Source organism: Macaca mulatta, chromosome 7, assembly GCF_049350105.2.
Source record: "Macaca mulatta isolate MMU2019108-1 chromosome 7, T2T-MMU8v2.0, whole genome shotgun sequence".
Lineage (NCBI taxonomy): Eukaryota > Metazoa > Chordata > Mammalia > Primates > Cercopithecidae > Macaca > Macaca mulatta.
The window spans coordinates 28,996,957-29,018,850 of NC_133412.1; the positions used below are offsets into that span (position 1 = coordinate 28,996,957).

A 21,894-nucleotide genomic window follows, 5' to 3' on the forward strand; every position below is an offset into this window, starting at 1 on the left:
AGAAAAAGAAAAAAGGTTCCCAAGAAACTGCTAGTAATAGTTACTTAAAGAGAGTTAGAGGGGATGATGAGGAAGAGAATATTACTTTCCATTTTTATTTACTTTTGAGCAGTTGAAATATTTTTACTATATGCATATATTCTTTCAAATGAAACAAAGATTAAAAAGTAACATCTTGTTCAAAAATCAATTTTGCAATTTATAAACTAAAACTATATATGTTCTTATTTTCAATTAAGAAAATTAAGCTTCATTAATGAATAAAGATTGTTCTTGCCCTCAAAGACTTACCACCTGAGTAGAGAAAAGTTGTTGGCTTGCCAGTCTTCTACCCTTCCTTTTGAGTTCATGTTATCTCGGGTTGAAAACTGTGTCTTTATCATCTACTCTATCAGCAAAGTATTTTAAATGAAATTAAACTCTTTTGGAGAAGTTATAATTGCCTATTTCTGGAAAAAGTTCAGTATAGCTGTATCTATCTTACCCTATATTTCCAATCAAGCTTAGATTTTTTTTGTAAGTTAAATATATATGGTTTTATCTATAAATATAGAAAAAAAATTTCAGTAAAATACTGTAATTAGTGCTGAGTGTGGTGGTGTTTACCTATAGTTCCAACTTCATGGAAGGATCTCTTAAATCCAGGAGTTTAGTCTGAGACTGTAGTGAGCCATGATGAGACCTGCAAATAGCACTGCATTCCAGCCTGGGCCACACACTGAGACCTCATCTTTTGGGAAAAAAAAAAAAAAAGGCCGGGCGCGGTGGCTCACGCCTGTAATCCCAGCACTTTGGGAGGCCGAGGCGGGCGGATCACAAGGTCAGGAGATCGAGACCACGGTGAAACCCCGTCTCTACTAAAAATACAAAAAATTAGCCGGGCGCGGTGGCGGGCGCCTGTAGTCCCAGCTACTCAGGAGGCTGAGGCAGGAGAATGGCGTAAACCCAGGAGGCGGAGCTTGCAGTGAGCCGAGATCGCGCCACTGCACTCCAGCCTGGGCGACAGAGCGAGACTCCGTCTCAAAAAAAAAAAAAACAAAAAAAAAAAAACACAAAACAAAAACAAACAAAAAAAAGAGACCCAAACAAACAAACAAAAAGATGCTGTACTTTATAAATTGACATTGAAAGAGGAAGCTATCCCCCACTAGTTTTAAGTTATTTTGTTCTTTCATATAGAAAAAGAAGCAAAAGAGAAAGAAACACTGATTACTATCATGAAAACATTGATTGACTTTGTGAAGATGATGGTGAAATATGGAACAATATCTCCAGAAGAAGGTGTTTCCTACCTTGGTGAGATCCTATGTGGTTTGTTTCTACTGTGGTGGTTTTCACTGTTCAAAGTAAATTAGGGACTTGGCAATAATGACCTCATTAATTTGATAATTTATGCCAAAGCTTGCCAGATCACCTGGGTAGCAGGAATCGACCAGTTTGATAATATATGCAAATAAAATTAACCAGCTTTCAACTTTTTATCTTTATAGAACCAGCTTGAGTACAAATATTTCACATTTATTAATTGTCTCATTAGCATTTTCTATATAATCTTATGGAGACAATTTTATAAAAATTTGACTCCACCAGGCACGGTGGCTCACGCCTGTAATCCCAGCACTTTGGGAGGCTGAGGCAGGCTCATCACCTGAGGCCAAGAGTTCGAGACCAGCTTGGCCAACATGGTGAAATGCCATCTCTACAAAAAATACAGAAATTAGCTGTGTGTGGTGGTGCACCCCTGTAGTTCCAGCTACTCAGGAGGCTGAAGCGTGAGAATCGCTTTGGGCCCAGGAGGCTGAGGTTGCAGTGAGTCGAGATAGCGCCACTGCACTCCAGCCTGGGCCACAGAGAAAGACCCTGTCTCAAATAAATAAATAGGAAATAAATAAAATAAAAAGGAAAGAAAAGAGGTTTAATTGGCTCACGGTTCTTCAGGCTGTACAGAAAGCATGATACCAGCATCTGCTCAGTGAAGCAACTACTCATGGCAGAAGGTAAAGTGGGAGCAGGCATGTCACAGCGTGAAAGCAAAGTCAAGGGTAGGGGAGGTGCCACACACTTTTAAACAATCAGATCTCATGAGAATTCACTCACTATCCGAGGATAGCACCAAGAAGATGGTGCCATTCGTGAGAAATTGCCCCCATGAACCAATCACCTCCCACCAGGGCCCACCTCCGACATTGGGGACTGTATTTCAACATTAGTGTGGGGGGAACAAATATCAAAACTATATCAGATAGGGTTATCCAGAATTACTCTGGATGAACCTCATTTTTTTTCTAAATGAAAGTAGTTTTACTGGTTTTTTCCTTGACTGTGAAAGAGCATGTTTATTTTCAAAAGTCATTCAATGCAAAAAGTACTAAAAAGAAAGTGAAAATCACTCACAACATCAACACTCTGGTAACATCTTGGTTTATATTCTTCCAAATGTTATTCTGTGTGTGTGTGTGTGTGTGTGTGTGTACCTCTATCATTTCTTTCTCTTATACAACAAAAAATAAGCTCATATTACACATAGTGCTTTGGGGCCTACTTTATTTTTTTAACAGGATCAAAGACATTGTTTTCATATCAACAACTGTTTCATATCAATACCCTGTGAGTCAGAAATTCCACACTTAGTCAATTATCCTATGGAAATAAATCAGAAATGCCTCAAAGGCTTATGTGCAAGGCGGATATTCCCACTGTCACTTATAACTGTGCTGCCCAATATGGTAACCACTAACCACAAGTTCCTATTTAAATTAAGAGTAACTGAAACAGAATTTAAAATCTAGTTTCTCAGTTGCACTAGGCCCACTTCAAGTGCCCAGTTGCCACATGTAGCTAGTAGCTACCGTATTGAACAGTGCAGAAATGAATACAGTCATTATTGCGGAAAGTTCTGTTGGACAACATTGGCTTGTAGGAGCAAAGCAGTGAAAATAGGCTAGATACTCCACAAGAGAAGACTATCTAAAGTAAATTACTTATTTATTTTTATGATAGACTATTTAAATTTTATTCTAAATGTTTGTGTTTTTAAATAATTATATCTGCTCCTTACATATGCAAAGTAAATATTGTTTATAAATATATATGTATTACATACATATTAATGTATATGTACATGTTTATATACATATATGTATTGTGTGTGTGTGTAACTTTTACAATTAGAGCTTGAGTTATGTCTTTAAGAATTTTTCTGTATAAGCACATTGGCTTTTGACTTCTGCTGCCGTGGAGAGCCACCCTTATATCCCCAGGGGCTCAGGGCAGCATGGGTAGAAGACGATTGACCAGCCTCCTCTCCTCCCATCCGAGCTAGTGACAAGCAGTGATCTGCCCTTCTATTCTGGCCTCAACAGTGTATCATGATTACAAATGTTGCCAGGTATGGCAACTATTTCCAAGAAGAAAGCAATGCATTACACATTAGAATATATTAATTATCTTCTTAAAATAGGGGTAGGGCAAGAGGAGTTTACTTGGGGAGAAAATATACAAAGTAATAATAAGATCCTTACAAACTAATTGCAAAGACTTGCTTGTTTGTGAATGGTGGAAAAGGCTCGTCCTAAAATAGTGTAGTGAGATAGCTATGTGGCTGGTTGAATAGCTAAGTACAAAAAGTGTGGTTTCTAATTCATCGTCTACCTTGAGGAAGTCACAGTCTAGACTCCTGTCTAGCAACACTTAATATGATACTACTCCAAAGAGCAGAATTAGAACAAAGACAAGGATACAGAGTGCAGCTTAATATAAGTAGGGAAATGATCCCTAAGATTACCTGACAGTAGAACTTTCTTCCTCATGAATTAGTGAAAGCCCTGAAAGACAGAAATCCAACTGTTTGGCTTAAGCAAAAAAGGAATTTATTGCTGCATATAGCTGGAAAAGTCTATGGAGTGACGGGGTAGCCTGGCTTTGGGTTTGTGAATTCCACCAACAGTGTGAGGAACTGACCTTATCTCATCTCACAGCTCCGACTTTTTGTGTCTTCATTTATTCCAGACAGATTGCTCCCTGTGGGAACAAGATGGCTGGGACAGTCCCAATCTCACCTCCTCACAGCACATCAATCCCAGTGGAAAGAGAGCCTCTTTCTACCAGTGGTCCTACCATTGAGTCTCACTGACCTGGATAGGGTCCTGGGCTCCTCCTTGAATTATAGCCCAGGTCATGGAAGACCCTGTTTAGTCATTCTAGGGTTATTCTAGCACCAGTGGAGTCAAATGTTCTGAGAGTGAGACAGGGGTAGGTTCCCCAGAGAAAATTCAAGGTGCAGTTACCACAAGGTGTTGAGTAAGTCAAACTCCAAGTATCCACTCTAATTCCCAATCCTGGAAGTGTTCTAGCAGTGGCTACAGAGATGTAGAAGTGACTTCTGCAATTAGCTGAGTAGGAGGCTGAACTTGAGGATTTCAAATTATATGTCTTTCCATCCTGAGAGTCTATGATTCTCAGAAATAAAATCCAGGTCAAAACACCTTACCAGCGGTGTTAATATTTTGGAGTTACTATTGTGATATTTCTGGTGCAATGTAAACATTTTTAGTAAAAATTTGATGTCATCTCTCAGGGAATAAAATTATATTTCTTTCCTTCCTCCCTCCAGAAAACTTAGATGAAATGATTGCTCTTCAGACCAAAAACAAGCTAGAAAAAAATGCTACTGACAATATAAGCAAGCTTTTCCCAGGTACGATTATTTAACTATTTTTCTAGCCTTTAGAATAATAACCATTTTGAGTAGTAAATAATGAACTTTAATAAACATTAATAAAAAATTACAGATTTTGAAAAGTGTTAAAATCTGAAATGCAGCCATAGGATTAATGAGATGTGACCTTGGTTATTTTGTGGCCAATCACAGCACATAATTCTGACCTCAAAAAACATTGAAAAATAATGTAGATCTTTACTGAAGATTCTTGGAGGTGGCTAGGAATCTTAGGTGGAAAGGAAAAGGCTACATCACAAAACTGAGCAATCCGTCCTAAAATTCTCCTTTAGGTATCTTCTCTCACTAGATAAGCACTTCTCCAGACTACTGTCCCTGGTCATCTGTCCACTCTCCACTGCCCCACCTCCTGCTCTCGCCTCCCAGGTCTTCTCTCTCCCCTGGGATGGTCTGTGGCCCTAGGTAGTGCGCTTTACCCCCGCTCTTGATTTCATCAGTTCCAAACCTCCACCCATCACCCTACTCTGCCCATCAAACCCCAGGGAACTGAGCTATGGAAAGAAGCCTCCTTTCAAGGAGGAGGGTGGAACAAAAAGAGAAAAGTTTGCAAATGGCAGATTCTTTTTAAAATTTGTTTAACTATTAATGACAACCAAAAATTGCAAATTGTTATACTTTGACTCTTTGTCCCTATCACAGAAATCATGTACATATTCTTGATGGCATTGTATACAGCCCTTTAAAATATGTTTTCAAGCAGTTTTTAATTACCTGGAAACATCCTTCCATAATAATGTTAATGACACAAGCAAAGAACAAAATTGTACCACAACTGTGAAAAAAATATGCATCTCTGTATATACCGCAGCACACTAGCGGATGTTTGATATCAGACAATAACTGATTTCTTTCTTTTCTTCTTATTTTTCTACAATAAAAAAACACTTTATTTTAAAAGTTTACTGTTAGACTGCTTGAGGTTCCAAATATTTTATTGGCTACAGAAATGCATTACAATTGTTTCCAAATGGTTACCTACTTTAAGTTTTATGATTTTTAATTCAACAAAGGATTACTACATGGAAATATGGTTATTTTAAAGTGAGAAGGGAGCAAGAGTTATTCTCTTTTGACAGTAAGAGTTCAAGTCTCTTCTTCGAATTTAGGGTTCCTAGGGGTAAAGGAGTGTGAAGAAAGGAGCAGAAGGTGAGAAGTCCTGCCATAGCCCCAGATACTTAGGTGTGACTCTGAATAATAGACTGTCCTTCAAAAATGCAATGTCAAGGAGAGATTGGGCAGCTATAGAGTTATTATCATTTGGAATCAAGACCCACCTAATATACTTCAGAACCTGACATATCCTGGCTTGATCACCTACACTGATTAAAGTAAGACAAAGAATATATGCCTTCTAATGGCACGGTGTGGCAGAAAGGAAAAATTACCAAATCAGAATTCAGAAAGCTGGAGTGGGGTGGGGGCGATATGTCTGAAGTCAACTCATGGGATGACTTTAGACATATCTCTCCCCTTTCTGGGCTTCAATTTCCTCTTCTGTGATATGGGGTTAGAGGATTGGATTAGATAAGCACTAAGATCCCATTCAACTCAAAATATGATCTGACCTCAAACTGTACCTCATCAATAAAGTTGATTTCTACTTTAGGAACCAATTAATAGATAGGAAATAGGGCTATGACAACAATGCTCAATCTGATTACAGCACCATCAGAGAAGAGTCATGAGGAAACAGACAGTACCAAGGAAGAAGCAGCTAAGATGGAAAAGGAATATGGAACCTTGAAGGACTCCACAAAAGATGATAACTCCAACCCAGGAGGAAAGACAGATGAACCCAAAGGTATGGGATTGACAGCTCTAGGTTAGCAATAAAATTGGGAAACAAAAGCTTTCACCACACCAGGTAGGGTGATCCAAAGAGCAAGCTCCACCACATCTGAGAAATTGACACAATCTGTATAGAACAGGCTTGGCATGTGGTATCTTTATTTGAATAGCAATCTTTTTTAATGGCCTTGAGTCTCCTGGGATGGCAAACTGATTTCATCTTTTGAGAGTCTTTAGTGTTCAATGGACTTTTCTGTTTGGAAAGGAATATGTATGACTATTAGTGCATTGTTTAATGTGTAATTTATAATCTTACAAATTTATTGAGCAATATTTTTAAATTTACTGAATACTCCTCTAAATAATCACATGCTACTTATTCAAAAAGATCACCAAAATTTATGAATTTGACCAGGCGCAGTGCCTCATGCCTGTAATCCCAGCAGTTTGGATTGCTTGAGCTGAGGGTTTGAGACCAGGCTGGGCAACATGGAAAAACCTCATTTCTACAAAAAATGCAAAAATTAGCCAGGTATGGTGGTGCATGCCTGTAGTTTTAGCTGCTCAGGAGGCTGAGGTGGGAGGATCTCTTGAGTTCAGGACGTGGAGGCTGCACCTCTATACTACAGCCTAGGTGACACAGCAAGGCCCTGTCTCAAAAAAAAAAAAAAAGAAAAGAAAAATTAAATTTAACAAAGCAAAATTGTAAAATGATTTAACCAGTGATTGTAACTTTAAACACTTTTAAGGACTTGATAAAAATAACAAATTCAATATATCAAATTTCCTTAAATAGTATAAATATATCTATGAAATATATAATGCAATTTACATCTTCTTAGGATTTTTTATTTTATTTTTTGCGATGAAGTCTCCCCCTGTTGCCCAGGCTAGAGTGCAGTGACGCGATCTCAGCTCACTGCAACCTCCATCTCCTGGGTTCAAGTGATTCTTCTGCCTCAGCCTCCCGAGTAGCTGGGATTACAGGCACACACTACTATGCCCTCTAATTTTTTGTAATTTTAGTAGAGATGGGGTTTCATCAAATTGGTCTTGAACTCCTGACCTCAAGTGATCCCCCCGCCTCACCCTCCCAAAGTGCTGGGATTACAGGTGTGAGCCACCGTGCCCGGCCATCTTCCTAGGATTTTAGAAACTTTACCATACCCACAAAGAAAAAGACTCGATGAGGTTATAAGTTCTAAATTGTTATCCCTTTGATTTCAGGTCTGAATGTGGGATCTAGTTGTATAGTTCAGTGGTTCAAGTCCCCTTGTTACAAAGTTGTGCTAGTTACATCGTGGAAATTTACATCTCTATGTCTCAGATAGATATTATTTTTCTGAAACTCAACGTCTTTACCAGAAGTTGTGAACAAATGATTCGAACCTACCTTATTTTTCTGTCATTATGATATATTGACATCTTTGATATAATTGGAACCTTATTTATGTCTTATCACTTGAACTCAGGAGGTGGAGGCTGCACCACTGTACTTCAGCCTGGGTGACACAGCGAGATTAATGTCTCATTAGTAGGTTCATCTACAGAGTTTATTCTTTAGGAGCTGAGGCAGTGGGTCAGTGCTCTCTTGGGGGAGGTGGTGGAGGAACCCAGCTAATTTATCATCTGAAAACATACCACTGGACTCTCTGAAAAGGGATTTTCATTGGTTATGCATAACCATCAGTGGCAGTGAATAGGTAGACTTTTTCTTATTCCTTGTTATGATATGATATGAGATCACAAGGACCAATCTTGCTCATGGTATAGCACTTAATTTTGAAGAGACTGGCCCACTTAAAGTTTCCCCACCCAGTATCTCCTGCTAACACAAATAGAAGCAGGTTCCTATTCACCCTTAATAATAGACCCATGCTTAATGTCTGCGTATGAAGTAGAAGAGAAACAAACTAGCTACGTATTCAATACCTTGAAACTCAATAATACCAATAAAATTACAAACTCTTTCCCTTTTATATTACTACTACCTTTGCTAACACTTTATGCCTAAATTGGTGTAGCTTGGGCAGTGGGAGCTCCCTAAATTTCTCTTTAGTCCTTGTAGTACATCGTCTTTGCTTTCTAGCAACAATGGGATATTCTACACCCACTCTGAATTTTCCTTTCCCAAGACTTGAAATCAATTCTCCTTGAAGGAGTTCTGGTTCCATTTTGTAGAAAAGACTTGTAGAATTGGACACCCAAACCTGGGTTATATGGGTTCACATGAGTGGTAATAGTGGCGAAAGATGCTGCTTCTATTTCAGCTATTGGGACTTTTTTGAGCCAGCGCTGAAAAATACAATTTTTCCTTAATGTATCAAGTTTGTGTTGATTTTTCCTATCTTATACATTTTTATATTTTTGTATCCTCCTTTTCTCTAGCATGGATTTCATAGACCATCACAATTTTTTCCTACATTTTATATTTTCCTACATTTTACATTTCCTACATTGTACATTTTCCTATATTTTTTTCCTACATTGACATAGCTGACGTGTCCACTCCAATTGCTTGGTAGTGGCCCATGTTGTGAAAGTTTATGATATTGTATCTGGGTTCAGGAAGAAAGAAAGCTGTAATGATCAATTAATAATGTTTGTCCTGAGCAAGAGTAGGCAGAACTGATGATATGTGTGCCATGTTTGGGGACCCTGTAGACCAATCAGGCTGCTTTGATACTTCCATTTAACCCTAAGTCACTCTGGATGGGTGGTAAACTCTTTTTAAAACATATATATATATATCTCTTTTTGAAATTGTGGTACAATGTACATAACATAAAATTTACCATCTTAACTATTTTTAACTGTACAGTTTTGAGGCACTATGTACATTCACTTTGTTTTCATACCATCACCACCATCCATCTCCAGAGCTCTTTTCATCTTGCAAAATTGAAGCTCTGTACCAATTAAACAACACTTTTCCATTCCCGCTCTGCCCACTCCATGGCAATAAGCATTCTGTTTCCTGTCTCTATGGATTTGACTACTCTAGTGACCTCATATAAGTGGAATCATATAGCATTTTTCCTTTTGCAACTGGCGTATGTAACTCAGCATCATGTCCTCCATGTTCATCCATGTTGTAATTTTCTTCCTTTTTTAAGGCTGAATAAATACTTCACTGTATGTATATGCCACATTTCATCTAGTTATTTGTCTGTGGACACTTGGGCTGCTTCTACCTCTTGGCTGTTGTGAGTAATACGGATATATATATATGGTATACAAATGTCTCTTTGAGCTCCTTCGTTCAGTTCTTTTGGGTATATATCCAGAAGTGGAATTGCTGGATCATATGCGAATTCTATTTTTAATTTTTTGAGGAACCACCATACTGTTTTCTGTAGCAGCTGCACCATTTTAAATTTCTACCAATAGTGTGCAAGAGTTCCAGTTTCTCTATATCCTTGCTTAGATTTTTTATTTCTGGATTTTTTTTTTTTTATCCTAACAGATGTGAGGTGGAGGATGAATGGTAAATTTTTAAAAATAGCTAACCAAGAAAAGAGTGGCCTGTGACCTGAGACAGAGAACCAGGAATTGGGCAGCATAGAGCATTACAGCTCAGCTCAACAGAAACCCAGCATGCCTCAATCATCCCCTCTGGAAGTGGCCCACGTATAGCAATCGTATTTCCCTAGAACCCAGTGAGCCATAGGCTACGTCCTTTGACTTGCTGGGGTAACATTCTCAGTGCTTTAAACACCACCTTCTATCACTGTGCACAGGGCTGTAGGAATGCGAGCTGACAGAAGTGTTTAGCTTCTTTTTAAGAAAACATTATGTAAAAAATGAATATAAAGGAGATGATTCTCAGTAGTCCACTATGGCCTATTTAGGATGTGAGTGTTTGGAGACTAATGATGAGAGTGGATTTCCCTCTTCATTAGGATTTCCATCAGATAGTAATGGGGAGAGAGGAACAGAATAGACTAAAACTCTATCCATTTACTTTTTTTTTTTTCTTTCCCCCAAGACAGAGTCTTGCTCTGTCACCCAGGCGGGGGAGTGCAATGGTGTGATATCTGCTCACTGCAACCGCCACCGTCCAGGTTCAAGCGATTCTCCTGCCTCAGCCTCCCAAGTAGCTGGGATTACAGGCATGTGCCACCACCCCCAGCTAATTTTTTATTTTTAATAGAGATGGGGTTTCACCATGTTGGCCAGGCTGGTCTCAAACTCTTGACATCAGGTGATCCATCCAATCCATTCAGCCTACCAAAGTACTAGGATTGCAGGTGTGAGCCACCACGCCCAGCCTAGGGTTATTCTTTGCAATGGCTCTCCTAAAACATTAAAAAGAAGGCAGGAATTTGGGGTTAAAATTAGTCCCTCTGCTATTGTTCAGAGATGTAATTTATTCATGTTACCCTTGACCCCATTACTCTGGGATAAGGACAACTGACTCTAATACAGTTTAGAAAACACCAACTAAGTTTAAGCTAAGGACTAACAATTTCTAAGAAAAAAATGTAATTAATCCCCAAAAGGACATACCGACATATATCTTTGTGTTCGTAGTTGTTTCATTGCATTTTTCTCAAGGGCTATTTTGCTTCTCTGTTATGAAACCCAGTGAGAAAACACCCATTGTCTCTAGGTAGAAAAAGAAAATCATCCGTCTGAGTGGAGGCAGGGTTGACTGGGTTTTCTGGGACAGTTATTCAGCAAGAAATAAACACTTATTCCAATGGCATGCCTAACGCTGTGCCTAGGAAGCAGCTACAGAAGGAATATAAGAACCAATTCCTGCCTTTGAGGACTCAAGCAAGCTTTGAAATGGCCCAAGGATAGTCCTTAACCCATATGCTGGCAAGTGCAACACAGGCCACATACATGCACACATATCCCACTTACTGATGAGCCAGACATATGTAGAACAGGATCCCTTCAGGACAGAAAGTTGGAGGACGTTACAGAGTAGAATAAAGGATGAGGTAATGGTCCAGCTAAAACCACTTACGGAAATAATTATAAGCAGAACACATTGGCAATAGTATCTGTGGGGAGTCTGTTTTGGCCTTGCAGTGTGTGAGGTGATAGCCTCATCTAACCACAGCAACCGTTTATTAACCATGCCTAGCATGAACTGGGTCCTGTGAGGAATGTAAGTCATAATAATACTCTACATTTATATCATGCTTCAGTTTACAAAGCATGTTTCTATGCATCTCATTTCCAGCTTAATGTAAAAAACATCCAACTTCATTACCAATGATGAAAAATGATACATTCACCTTTGAAAATAGTTTAAACTATTTAAACTACGGTTTCCACAGGGACCCACATTAAGAATAGTGTTTTTCAATGTTGGTCTAGTTGTTTGACTGATTCAATAATTATTCCTAAATTTTTATGCATATTCTAATAAATTATAATTTATTCTAACTTCAACCAAATCTATGAAGTTGCTTAACTTTTCAAGTAAATTGCTCTCTGAAGACCAAAGAAAACTGCTTTCAAACTTTATTTCATAATCTAAGTGTGGCTCTTTTTGCCAGTTGGATGTTTACTCATTCACATCTGTTCTGTGGGTCACTGAAAGTCTTTTTTTTAAATCATCCAAGGGATGAGATAAGCATTATAACACCCATAAACTCACTCCAGTGCTATCATTTAAGTTTATGGCTGGACAATAAAATTAGGTTGGAAAAGGTGATCTCTAAGGTAACTTTCACTTAAATGTCCTATCATCGTCATATCTTTTTTACAGGAGCCAGAAAAGTTAGCCTATTTAATAAATTGATAATAAATTGCCTAATTCATGTGGATACACTTATTTTTTAAGCAACATAAGAGAATTCACGCCTCCCTTCAAGTCTCCGGGGATTCTGCTAGAAATGTCCAAAAATCAGGAGTCCAATATTCTCCCCTGGGAGTCCGCAAGTGGGTGAGGAAGTCCCAAGTCGACTTGGGAGAGCCATATATCAATATGGATTTTTCAAGGACAACAAAAGGGAATTTCTTTCTATATGTACAAATCATGAGTCTCCTTTTTAGCATTCACCCCTTGATTTACAAACCAGTAAAACAAGGCCCAGAAGATGAGCGACTTGCTCAAGACCTCATGGCCAGAGTGGTGGAGCTGGCCTTGAACCCATGTTTCCTGACTCTTCTTCCAGTGCTCTTCCAGTCTTCCATGCTGCATCTAATGGGCATGTAAAATGTCATCATTATGCAGAATCTTGAATCTCACAGCTCTGTGGCCTGTGTCGGCACCCATGCATCAGTATCAGTTGCTTTGCTTCATCCAGTTCAAAAGTGCAGTCATGTAATCTTGGCATAATTTTAAGTATTATATCAAACTTTAATTTTTATAAACACTCTTTTACAAAACCTAATGTCTTTAGTACATGCAGTATGCAATAGGCCAACCTGATTGATTTATACACTTTCCCCAGAGGGAGACAGTCAGGACAGCATAGCAGAGTAAGGACAAATTCATGTTTAGAAAAGATATTTTTCTCACAGTGTTAAAAACCAGAACAGCCAGAAAAACAAGGCTGCATCTTGATTCTGGCCCTTTTCCCATCTGCTTCAGCGTATGTTTTAAGGCTTGTGCTCTATTACCTCAGCCATGAGCTATTTTTTTTTCCAAAGGAAGATGAAATAAATTGAGGAAAAAAATAGTCCAGCTTTCCAAAGTCGACTCTCATAAGGTTTTCAGTGCCTACTGTGTAAATAGAAGATTTGCTTTACAGCTCCTGCAAAGAGAAAAGTCAATATGAGCCAGCTGCTTTGCTCCAAGAGCAAAAGAGTACCTGATATGACTCCCATTGTTGCCAAGGCTCTTGTAAGCGTGTGGAGGTCTTAAAACTGGTGGCAGTGGTTCCCAAACTTTGCTGCACATTGGAGCCACCTCAGGATCATTAAAAAGTACAAATGTTTGGTCCCTAGTCCCAGATATTCTGATTTAATTGGTCTGAGGAGCAATTTGGACACTGGGCCTTTAAAATTTTTCGCTAAGTGATTTTAATGTGCATCAAAGTTTGAGAACCACTGCCTTGTCAGCCAGTTTAACAACAATAGCAGGCACTCACTTTCTCTAGTCTAAAAGGTGAATTTGACCCAGCCCCAGTCATTAAAGGCTCCATATTAATTTTGGTTCAAAACCAGGCTCTGACCCTGTATTAGTTCCCTCTCGTGCTCCTAATAAATACATACCTGAGACTGGGTAATTTGTAAAGGAAAAAGGTTTAATTGACTCACAGTTCCTGAGGAGGCCTCAGGAAACTTATAATCATGGTGGAAGGGGAAACAAACACATCCTCCTTCACATGACGGTAGGAAGGAGAAGTGCTGAGCAAATGGGAAAAGCCCCTTACATAACCATTTGATCTTGTGAGAACTCACTCACTACTACAAGAACAGCAGCATGGGGGTAACCGCCCCCATGATTCAATTACCTCCTACTGGGTCCATCCCATGACACATGGGGATTATGGGAACGACAATTCAAGATGAGATTTGGGTGGGGACACAACCCAACCATATCAGACCCTCACTTAGCTATGTCGCCTTGGGCATGTCATTTAACCTCTCTGAGCCTTAGTTTCTTCATGAATAAACTGAGAAAATGATATTTAATTAATAGAATTCTATGAAGAATGACATATGGATATAGTATACCTATCACACTTGTGTTTTAAATGTTCTGATATAGCTGTCATTTAAGTTTAGAATCCATTCCATTTCAAGTCTCTCAAATAAATCATTCACTGTCACTAAAAAAAAAAGGGTAGAGATAAATCTATGCCATTTATATGTTTTTTTAAGACGTAGTTTCCTAGTTTGGATTCCATGCTCACTGGGCAATCTTCTTTTTTTTTTTTTTTTTTTGAGACGGAGTCTTGCTCTGTGCCCCAGGCTGGAGTGCAGTGGCACGATCTCGGCTCACTGCAAGCTCCGACCCCCCGGGTTCCCGCCATTCTCCTGCCTCAGCCTCCCGAGTAGCTGGGACTACAGGCGCCCGCCACCTCGCCCGGCTAATTTTCTTGTATTTTTAGAAGAGACCATCCTGGCAATCCTCAAGCAATCCTCCCTCCTCAGCCTCCCAGACTGCTGAAATCAAGGCAGTTTCTACACCAACTATTGAAGCAACTAAGGACAAAAAATTGTGGATCTCTTCTGGTCCATTTACCCCTTTTTGCATAGGAGTCTCTGTGCTTCTTTGGGAACCAGATGACACAGATCTTCAGTGGTAAGGCAAGAGTAGGCTTCAAGATCAGGAAGAAAGATGCTCAGAAAGTCACTTAGGTAAACACAGTGGGGGCAACTGGAACACGGTCAACTCTTAGGGCAGTATTATTGTACATGGACAGTAGTTGGAGGTACCCAGGTTCAAGCCTGGCTCTGCTACTTTTTAGCCATGTGATTATGACTTTATGTCTCTGTGCTTCAATTTCTTCATCTGTGAAATGGGGATGATAATAGGACTGCCTCAAAAAGTTGTCGTGAAGAATAAATGAGACAGTGCATTTTGGAGCATAAAGCAGTCCTCAGCACATGATAAGCACACAATACAGGTAGCTCAACCAAGAGGGCTGTGCGGTAGAGTAGAGGTAACAGGGCTCAGATGCGGCTCAGAATGGGGTGGTCACCACACTGAGCTCTGCATCTATTGCTCCTGCAGAGGCCCTGGACTTTGAAAGCCTCTTTTTGTAGGCCATCTGGTACTTTCTAGAGACCTGGTTTCTTGGTGCTGACTCCCTAAGCTTTAGGGCCTTACCCGCTTAAGAGAATGGCTGATTTCTTTGATACAGAACAAAGCAACATTACTGTCCATGTCTGAAGGTGAGGTCTTATCCTGCAGATAATGCAGGTAGCGGAAACTAAGCAGATCAGAGTCCAAATGCCAGCTGTTATTTCCTGTGTAGCCTTAGCCTACTCACTTCGCCTCTCTGAGCCCCAGATTCCTCACCTCTCAGTGAATGGTAATATCCACTTGCAGACATAAGTGCAGGTAAAGGGCATCACAGAGCAGGTGCATGAGTGATGCCTGGTGTTCTTGTGCCACACTTGAGGCCCTTTGAACAGTGTTTACATCCTGAAGAGTTTTATTAGAACCAGTTCTAAGGTTTGCCATCCAAACCTTGAAGTGAAGCACTGGTCACCTCTTTGTCTAAGTTTTTACCTGTCCCCTGCCAGAATTGGGCAGAAGACTTAGAGCTGCTTACATAAAACCACACATTTGGACTTTAAACTGAAGTGATGGAATCTTTAAGTATCTGCCACTCTCATTCAAGTCCTTGGCCTGATGATGCTCCTCAGTTTGGAAGAACCATCCCTAACCAGAAATGAACTAATCTAGGGGCCCATCTATCTAGTAAACCGAATCAAAACTCTTCTCTGTCAGGACATCAAGGTGGATTTATTTGTGTGTGGGAATCATGCCCCTTGACACTTACCAACTTGATTCTTCCTCCTGGAACCTCATCCCCACCTGCTCTCCTTGACCTAAACCCCTCAACACACAAACACACATATGCACATGCAAATATGTACATTGCCTAGTTAGGGAAACAACCTTGCAAGTGCTGCATACATCTAATATTTGTGGTTTTGAACGTAAGTGTGGTCTCTAAAATGAGCTGTAGTGGTATTTTCTGAGTGTTTGATTTCGTTCTCTTACCTCTTCCAGGAAAAACAGAAGCCTATTTGGAAGCCATCAGAAAAAATATTGAATGGTTGAAGAAACATGACAAAAAGGGAAATAAAGAAGGTAGGACCGGGTGTGGTTGTACATTGCAAACTTCACCCATTTGTCAGGAGGTCTTTCTATATAAAAATTCCCACAATCAAATTGACTGTGCCAAAGTCTCCCCGCAGAGCCCAAAAAAGACTGAAGTCACCTCTCAGATGCAGAGGGGAACAGAACCTCCATTTCTCTTATTATTCAAATTAGCCTTTCAAGCAAAGACATTTTCTTCTGTTTTACATTTTATTATGAAAAATGTCAAGTGAACGTAGAACTAATAGTATAATGGATCCTTGTGTCTCCAGCACCCTTCTTCAATAATTATCAAATGCTGCCAGTCTTGTTTTATCTAGCCCCCCTTTCTTGGAGTATTTTAAACAAAGGCATTTTCTGAGTACATATTTCACACACCCTGCAGTCACAAAAGCAGTCACTCACTTATGTAAAGCAAACACAGAACCATGCCCCGTTCTAAGTGCCAGAGATGCCCCACCCAAGGAGTGCACAGCGTCATTAGAGCTATGGTTGGTCTTGCTCCGTGATGTCATGGATAGGTGTGTTACTGCCAAGGAGGTGAGAAGATGGGGTGGATCTTCGTATTAGGACAGAGACAGTTGAGAGAAGGGCCACAAGAAAGCCCTTCCTGGAAAGTTAAGAATGAATCTGCCAAGTGAGGAGAGATGGAGACAGAGGGAACACTAGGTACCAAGACATAAGGGACCAAGAAGAGGGGTTGTTCTAGGAACTGGAGCCATTCGTGTCCCCAGGAACACTGGATGTTTGTGGAGAAGAGTAGCAGACAGGGTTGAGAAGTGGGCAGAGGCCATGTCAGGAAGACGTTTGTGCACCCTTCAGAGGAGGTTTGTTTTAGCCAAGAGAGCCTAAATTGGGGCCTAATTTGGTTAAGAACTGAGAAATCCATCTGGCAGCAGTGTGACTACAGATTGAAAAAATAAGACCCCAGAAGGCAGGAGAGAGATAAGGAGGCAAGACAGAGATCTGGAGCAGAAATATGGGGCTGTAAACCAGGGGACAACAGAGGAAATAAAAAGGAAGGGAGGAACTCGAGAGCTATATGGAGAAGGAGGATTCTGATATGATTCCCAGGTATCTGGCCAGAGCAGTTGCAAAGTGATGCCTTCCAAAGAAACAAGTAATGCTTCTCAAACTTTAAAGTGCATCCAAATCACCTGGGGAACTTCTTAAATATCCCACTGCCCAGGTTGCGCTGCAGCACCACTAAATCAGAAATTCTGGGAACAGAGGGAGAAAGAGCTATTTTCAGCACCCTCTTAGCTTGGGTCTTCTAAGTTGAGTGTGATGGCAATAATTATCGATATTCATGCATACTTTATTTGGTTCAAAATGATTTGAATTTCCAGGCTGTCAGTTATACTAAAATTGACATGAACTGTATTTCATCAAATCTGTCATTGATTAAAAATGCACCATTGTTTTATGTGCGATTAAATTACAACATACCATCAATGACTGCAAAGACTTTAAAATTAAAATGTTCATCTTAGAATCATTGTAATACACTGTGTACCAAAATACATTCCAAAGCCATGGTAAATCGTATGGTACATCAATTTGGAGTATTTGTTACTGTTTTTACTGATTAGCATACGAATCAGACTCCTGGTCATAATCAACAACATCTTGCAATTCAGTGTTCCCATTCCAGAAATGACCAACCTGGTGAAGCATGGAACTCTGGTGCTTGCATATGGAAGGCTCTGTTAGGAAACTTCAGAATAATAGCATTGGGTTCGATGCTCCCTTTTGTCTCCGGGAAATATGCAGTATGCTCTCTTCAAGACAGAAACTCTTTCTCCACTGCTCTCATATGTGCTCTGCTTGACTTGGGGTCATCTCTCAAAGCCTGTGGGGGGATCTAGGTCCTAGGGCTATGCAGTGGCTGCAGCTGTATAAGCAAGTAGAATTACTATTAGTTCTGACCTTTCTTAACCATCGTTGCCACCCTTTGTTTGGTAAGGGACTGTGTGACCTGAATCCCCTTCTCAAACCCAGGAAAGGGAGGATCCATGTGATGTGATAGTGAGGATAATGAGAAAATCTTATGTAGCCTTGAAAAAATATGCTTTTAAAAAGTGAATCACAGCCCTTCTCTCCTTTGAGCCTTACAACCTTAAAACTTCCTTTAAGGTTAGCAGGATGGCTACTAGCTTATGTCTCCTAACACCCAGCTAGGGCAGAGTTGGCATTAGACCAAAGGGCCTTTCCTCTGCTTATGTCTCCTAACACCCAGCTAGGGCAGAGTTGGCATTAGACCAAAGGGCCTCTCCACTGCACTGCATAGAAAAAACTATGCCGATTTTCCCACTGCACATAATAATAGCCACGCCATAAACATACAATTTTTCCTTTTCAAAAGAAAGCAAAATATTTGCCTGTTTGTCCATTCAAATCACTGGACCTCTTCACATATGTCTTTGGGAGTCTGCCTTTTTTTTTTTTTTTTTTTTTTGAGACGGAGTCTCCCTCTGTCACCCAGGCTGGAGTGCAGTGGTGCCATCTCGGCTCACTGCAAGCTCCGCCTCCTGGGTTCACGCCATTCTCCTGTCTCAGCCTCCCAAGTAGCTGGGACTACAGGCGCCCGCCCCTCGCCCGGCTAATTTTTTGTATTTTTAGTAGAGACGGGGTTTCACCGTGTTAGCCAGGATGGTCTCGATCTCCTGACCTCGTGATCTGCCCACCGCGGCCTCCCAAAGTGCTGGGATTACAAGCATGAGCCACCGCGCCCAGCTGGGAGTCTGCCTTTTATTCCATTAAAGATGTTGACACTGCAGCCTATTCTGCAGAGCCAACATTAATGAACCAGTAATGAACAAGAAGTGCCCTTTGTGCCTTAGGGGTCAGGAATAAAGGAATCATCGCCTTAGGTGCAGTGCCCACAAAATGTATGTTCAGCTTCGTTCTCTACTTCATGCCTGAGAGAATGGGAAAAGTGAAAAACAAAAACAAAAGGGAGCATTTATTGAACATTTGCTTTGTACCTGTTAGATGTTTTATAGTCAGTACTGCAAGGCTATGGAATGGTCAATCAATGACCAGCATTCAGAACCTGACTCTACCACTACCTGAACAAGTGACCTACCCCCTCTTTTCTGTTTCTTCATCTCTGAAATGAAGATACTAATGCTTACCCATGAATATCAAAAAAACAACCCTCAACATGCTTTTTCCTATTCTCTCACTCAACACAACAATCAACACAGAAGACTTCTGTGACCAAATGTGTGGAGTTTTCTCCCCACCACCAAGCAAGCAATCAATTCTGCAGCCGACACCAGCTGGGTGTCCGCCAATTCAATTCCAACACTATCTACCTAGAGACAGCCTCAGACATCACAGGGTGAGGGCGCAGTCCCAAAGGAGTGCCCCCTCCTTCCCACCAGTTGCATGTCCAGGCCACTGGAACAGCTGGCTGACTGGCTGCAAGTTTTGGTTTCCACAGCCTCCTCTTAGGGTTCAGTTAATTTGCTAGAGTGGGTCTGGTGTGGTGGCTCACACCTGTAATCCCAGCACTTTGGGAGGCCAAGGTGGGAGGATCACTGGAGGCCAGGAGTTTGAGACCAGCCTGGTCAACATAGCGAGACCCCATCTCCACAGAAAATTTAAAAATTCACCAGGTGGGCCAGGTGCAGTGGCTCACACCTGTAATCTCAGCACTTTGGGAGGCCGAGGCAGGTGGATCACGAGGCCAGGAGTTCGAGACCATCCTGGCCAATATGGTTAACCTCCATCTCTACTAAAAATACAAATATTAGCTGGGCATGGTGGCACGTGCATGTAGTCTCAACTGCTTGGGAGGCTGAGGCAGGAGAATGGAGTGAACCCGGGAGGCAGAGCTTGCAGTGAGCCGAGAGCGCCACTGCACTCCAGCCTTGGCGACAGAGCGAGACTCCATCTCAAAAAAAAATAAAAGAATTAGCTAGGTGTGGTGGTGCACGCTTGTAGTCCCAAGCTACTCAGGAGGCTGAGGCAGGAGGATCACTTGAGCCCAGAAGTCCAAGGCTGCAGTGAGCCACGATCATACCACTGCATCCACCCTGAGTAAAAGAGTGAGACCCTGTCTAAAAAAAGAAGAAAAAGATTGCTAGAATTCAGAGAAATGCATTTACTGGCTTACTAAAAGGATATTTTAAAGGATACAAATAAACAACCAGATGAAGAGATACACAGGGCAAGGTCTGGAAGAGTCCAGAGTGCAGGAGCTTCCATCCTTGTGGAGCTGGGGTGCACTAACCTTCCGGCATGTGAATGAGTTTTTGTTCACCTTCCCGTCAGCCTCCAAGTGTTCACCTATCTGGAAGCCCCTGAACCCTGTCCTCTTGGACCTTTCATGGAGACTTCATTGGATGGGCATGATTGGCAACCATGTAGGAATGTGATTGGACAGAAAGGGCATGGTCTAAACCCAGTAAGGCCTGCCTCTTTAGATTCTTCTTGACCTCTCTGTGCAGCATTCCTTCCTCCAGGGTACAGGGCAGGACCCTCTATGGATCAAGGGTCTTATAACCCACAATCAGATTAGAGTCCTGCCTTGGCCGGGTGAAAGGAGGGCAGGTCAGAGAAAGAATCTGCTTCCTGAGGCCTTCTTCTCAGGCCCAGAGTGCCCCAACATTATGACAAGGGGCTGAAACAAGGGCTATGAGAGTTATAAGCCAGGAACCATGGACACAAAAGTAGATAGATAGTTAGATGATGGATAGAAAGAAAAGAAAGAAAGAAAGAAAAGAAAGAAAAGAAAGAAAGAAAGAAAGAAAGAAAGAAAGAAAGAAAGAAAGAAAGAAAGAAAGAAGGAAGGAAGGAAGGAAGGAAGGAAGGAAGGAAGGAAGGAAGGAAGGAAGGAAGGAAGGAAGGAAGGAAGGAAGGAAGGAGAAAGAGAAAGAAAGAAAGATGTCATAGGGTACAACCTCATGGGGTTTTGTGGGGAGCAATTAAGGTGATGGCTGTAAAGTGCTCAGTGCTGGGATTTCTCCTTCAATCCTCATGGCTGTCCCCTAACAGGGAGCAGATGTCCTGCTTGCCGGAGAGGAAATAAGCCCTGTCTAAGCCTCACTCACTTAGTGATTGTAGAGAGGTCCTTCGTGGTTCGTTTTCCTTTCTCATAGGAGCTTAAGGACACCCAAGTGACCCAGGCTCAGATTACATTCAGGCTCGCTAAGGGTGGCTGCTAAACCACCCTTTTATACCCACTCTCCCCTTTCTCTCCTCCTTACCAATGAACAGAAAGCAGGGTTCTCTCTAGTCATTTATAGCTATAATTGCTTAATATTTAAAGGATCAAGAGAAAATGGGGGTTTTTAAAACTTTCAGCAAGGTGTCATAGGCAGCCTTCTTACCTGGAAATCTTTATTTTTGGTGGGTGTCTTGACAATTTATACAGATTTTATTTGTTTGTTTGTTTAAGTAGGACAGAGGAACCAAAAAGAGTTTACAGTTTGGCTTTTTGCTCCTTGCATACAATTCAAATAGCATGAAATAAAGTAACTCTTAATTTGAAAAAAAAAAAAGTGGTTTGTCACATCAACAGGGACTTAAACCTAGTGTAAGTCAGAACACCTGGTTCTGATCATAACTTTTACTACCTATGTGACCTTGAACAAGGCACTTAACCCCCAAGTGTGGT

The 21,894-nt window shown here is 40.9% G+C and overlaps 1 protein-coding gene across 2 annotated transcripts in view; it reads left to right on the forward strand.

Moving 5' to 3' along the window:
- SCG3 (secretogranin III) overlaps positions 1-21,894 on the forward strand; it is a 37,619-nt gene that overhangs the window by 13,703 nt on the left and 2,022 nt on the right. For both annotated transcript variants that reach the window (NM_001260692.1, XM_028850166.2), the window contains 4 exon segments: positions 1,180-1,296; positions 4,613-4,696; positions 6,402-6,539; positions 16,179-16,259. In NM_001260692.1, the coding sequence (NP_001247621.1) occupies positions 1,180-1,296; positions 4,613-4,696; positions 6,402-6,539; positions 16,179-16,259 (420 nt within the window).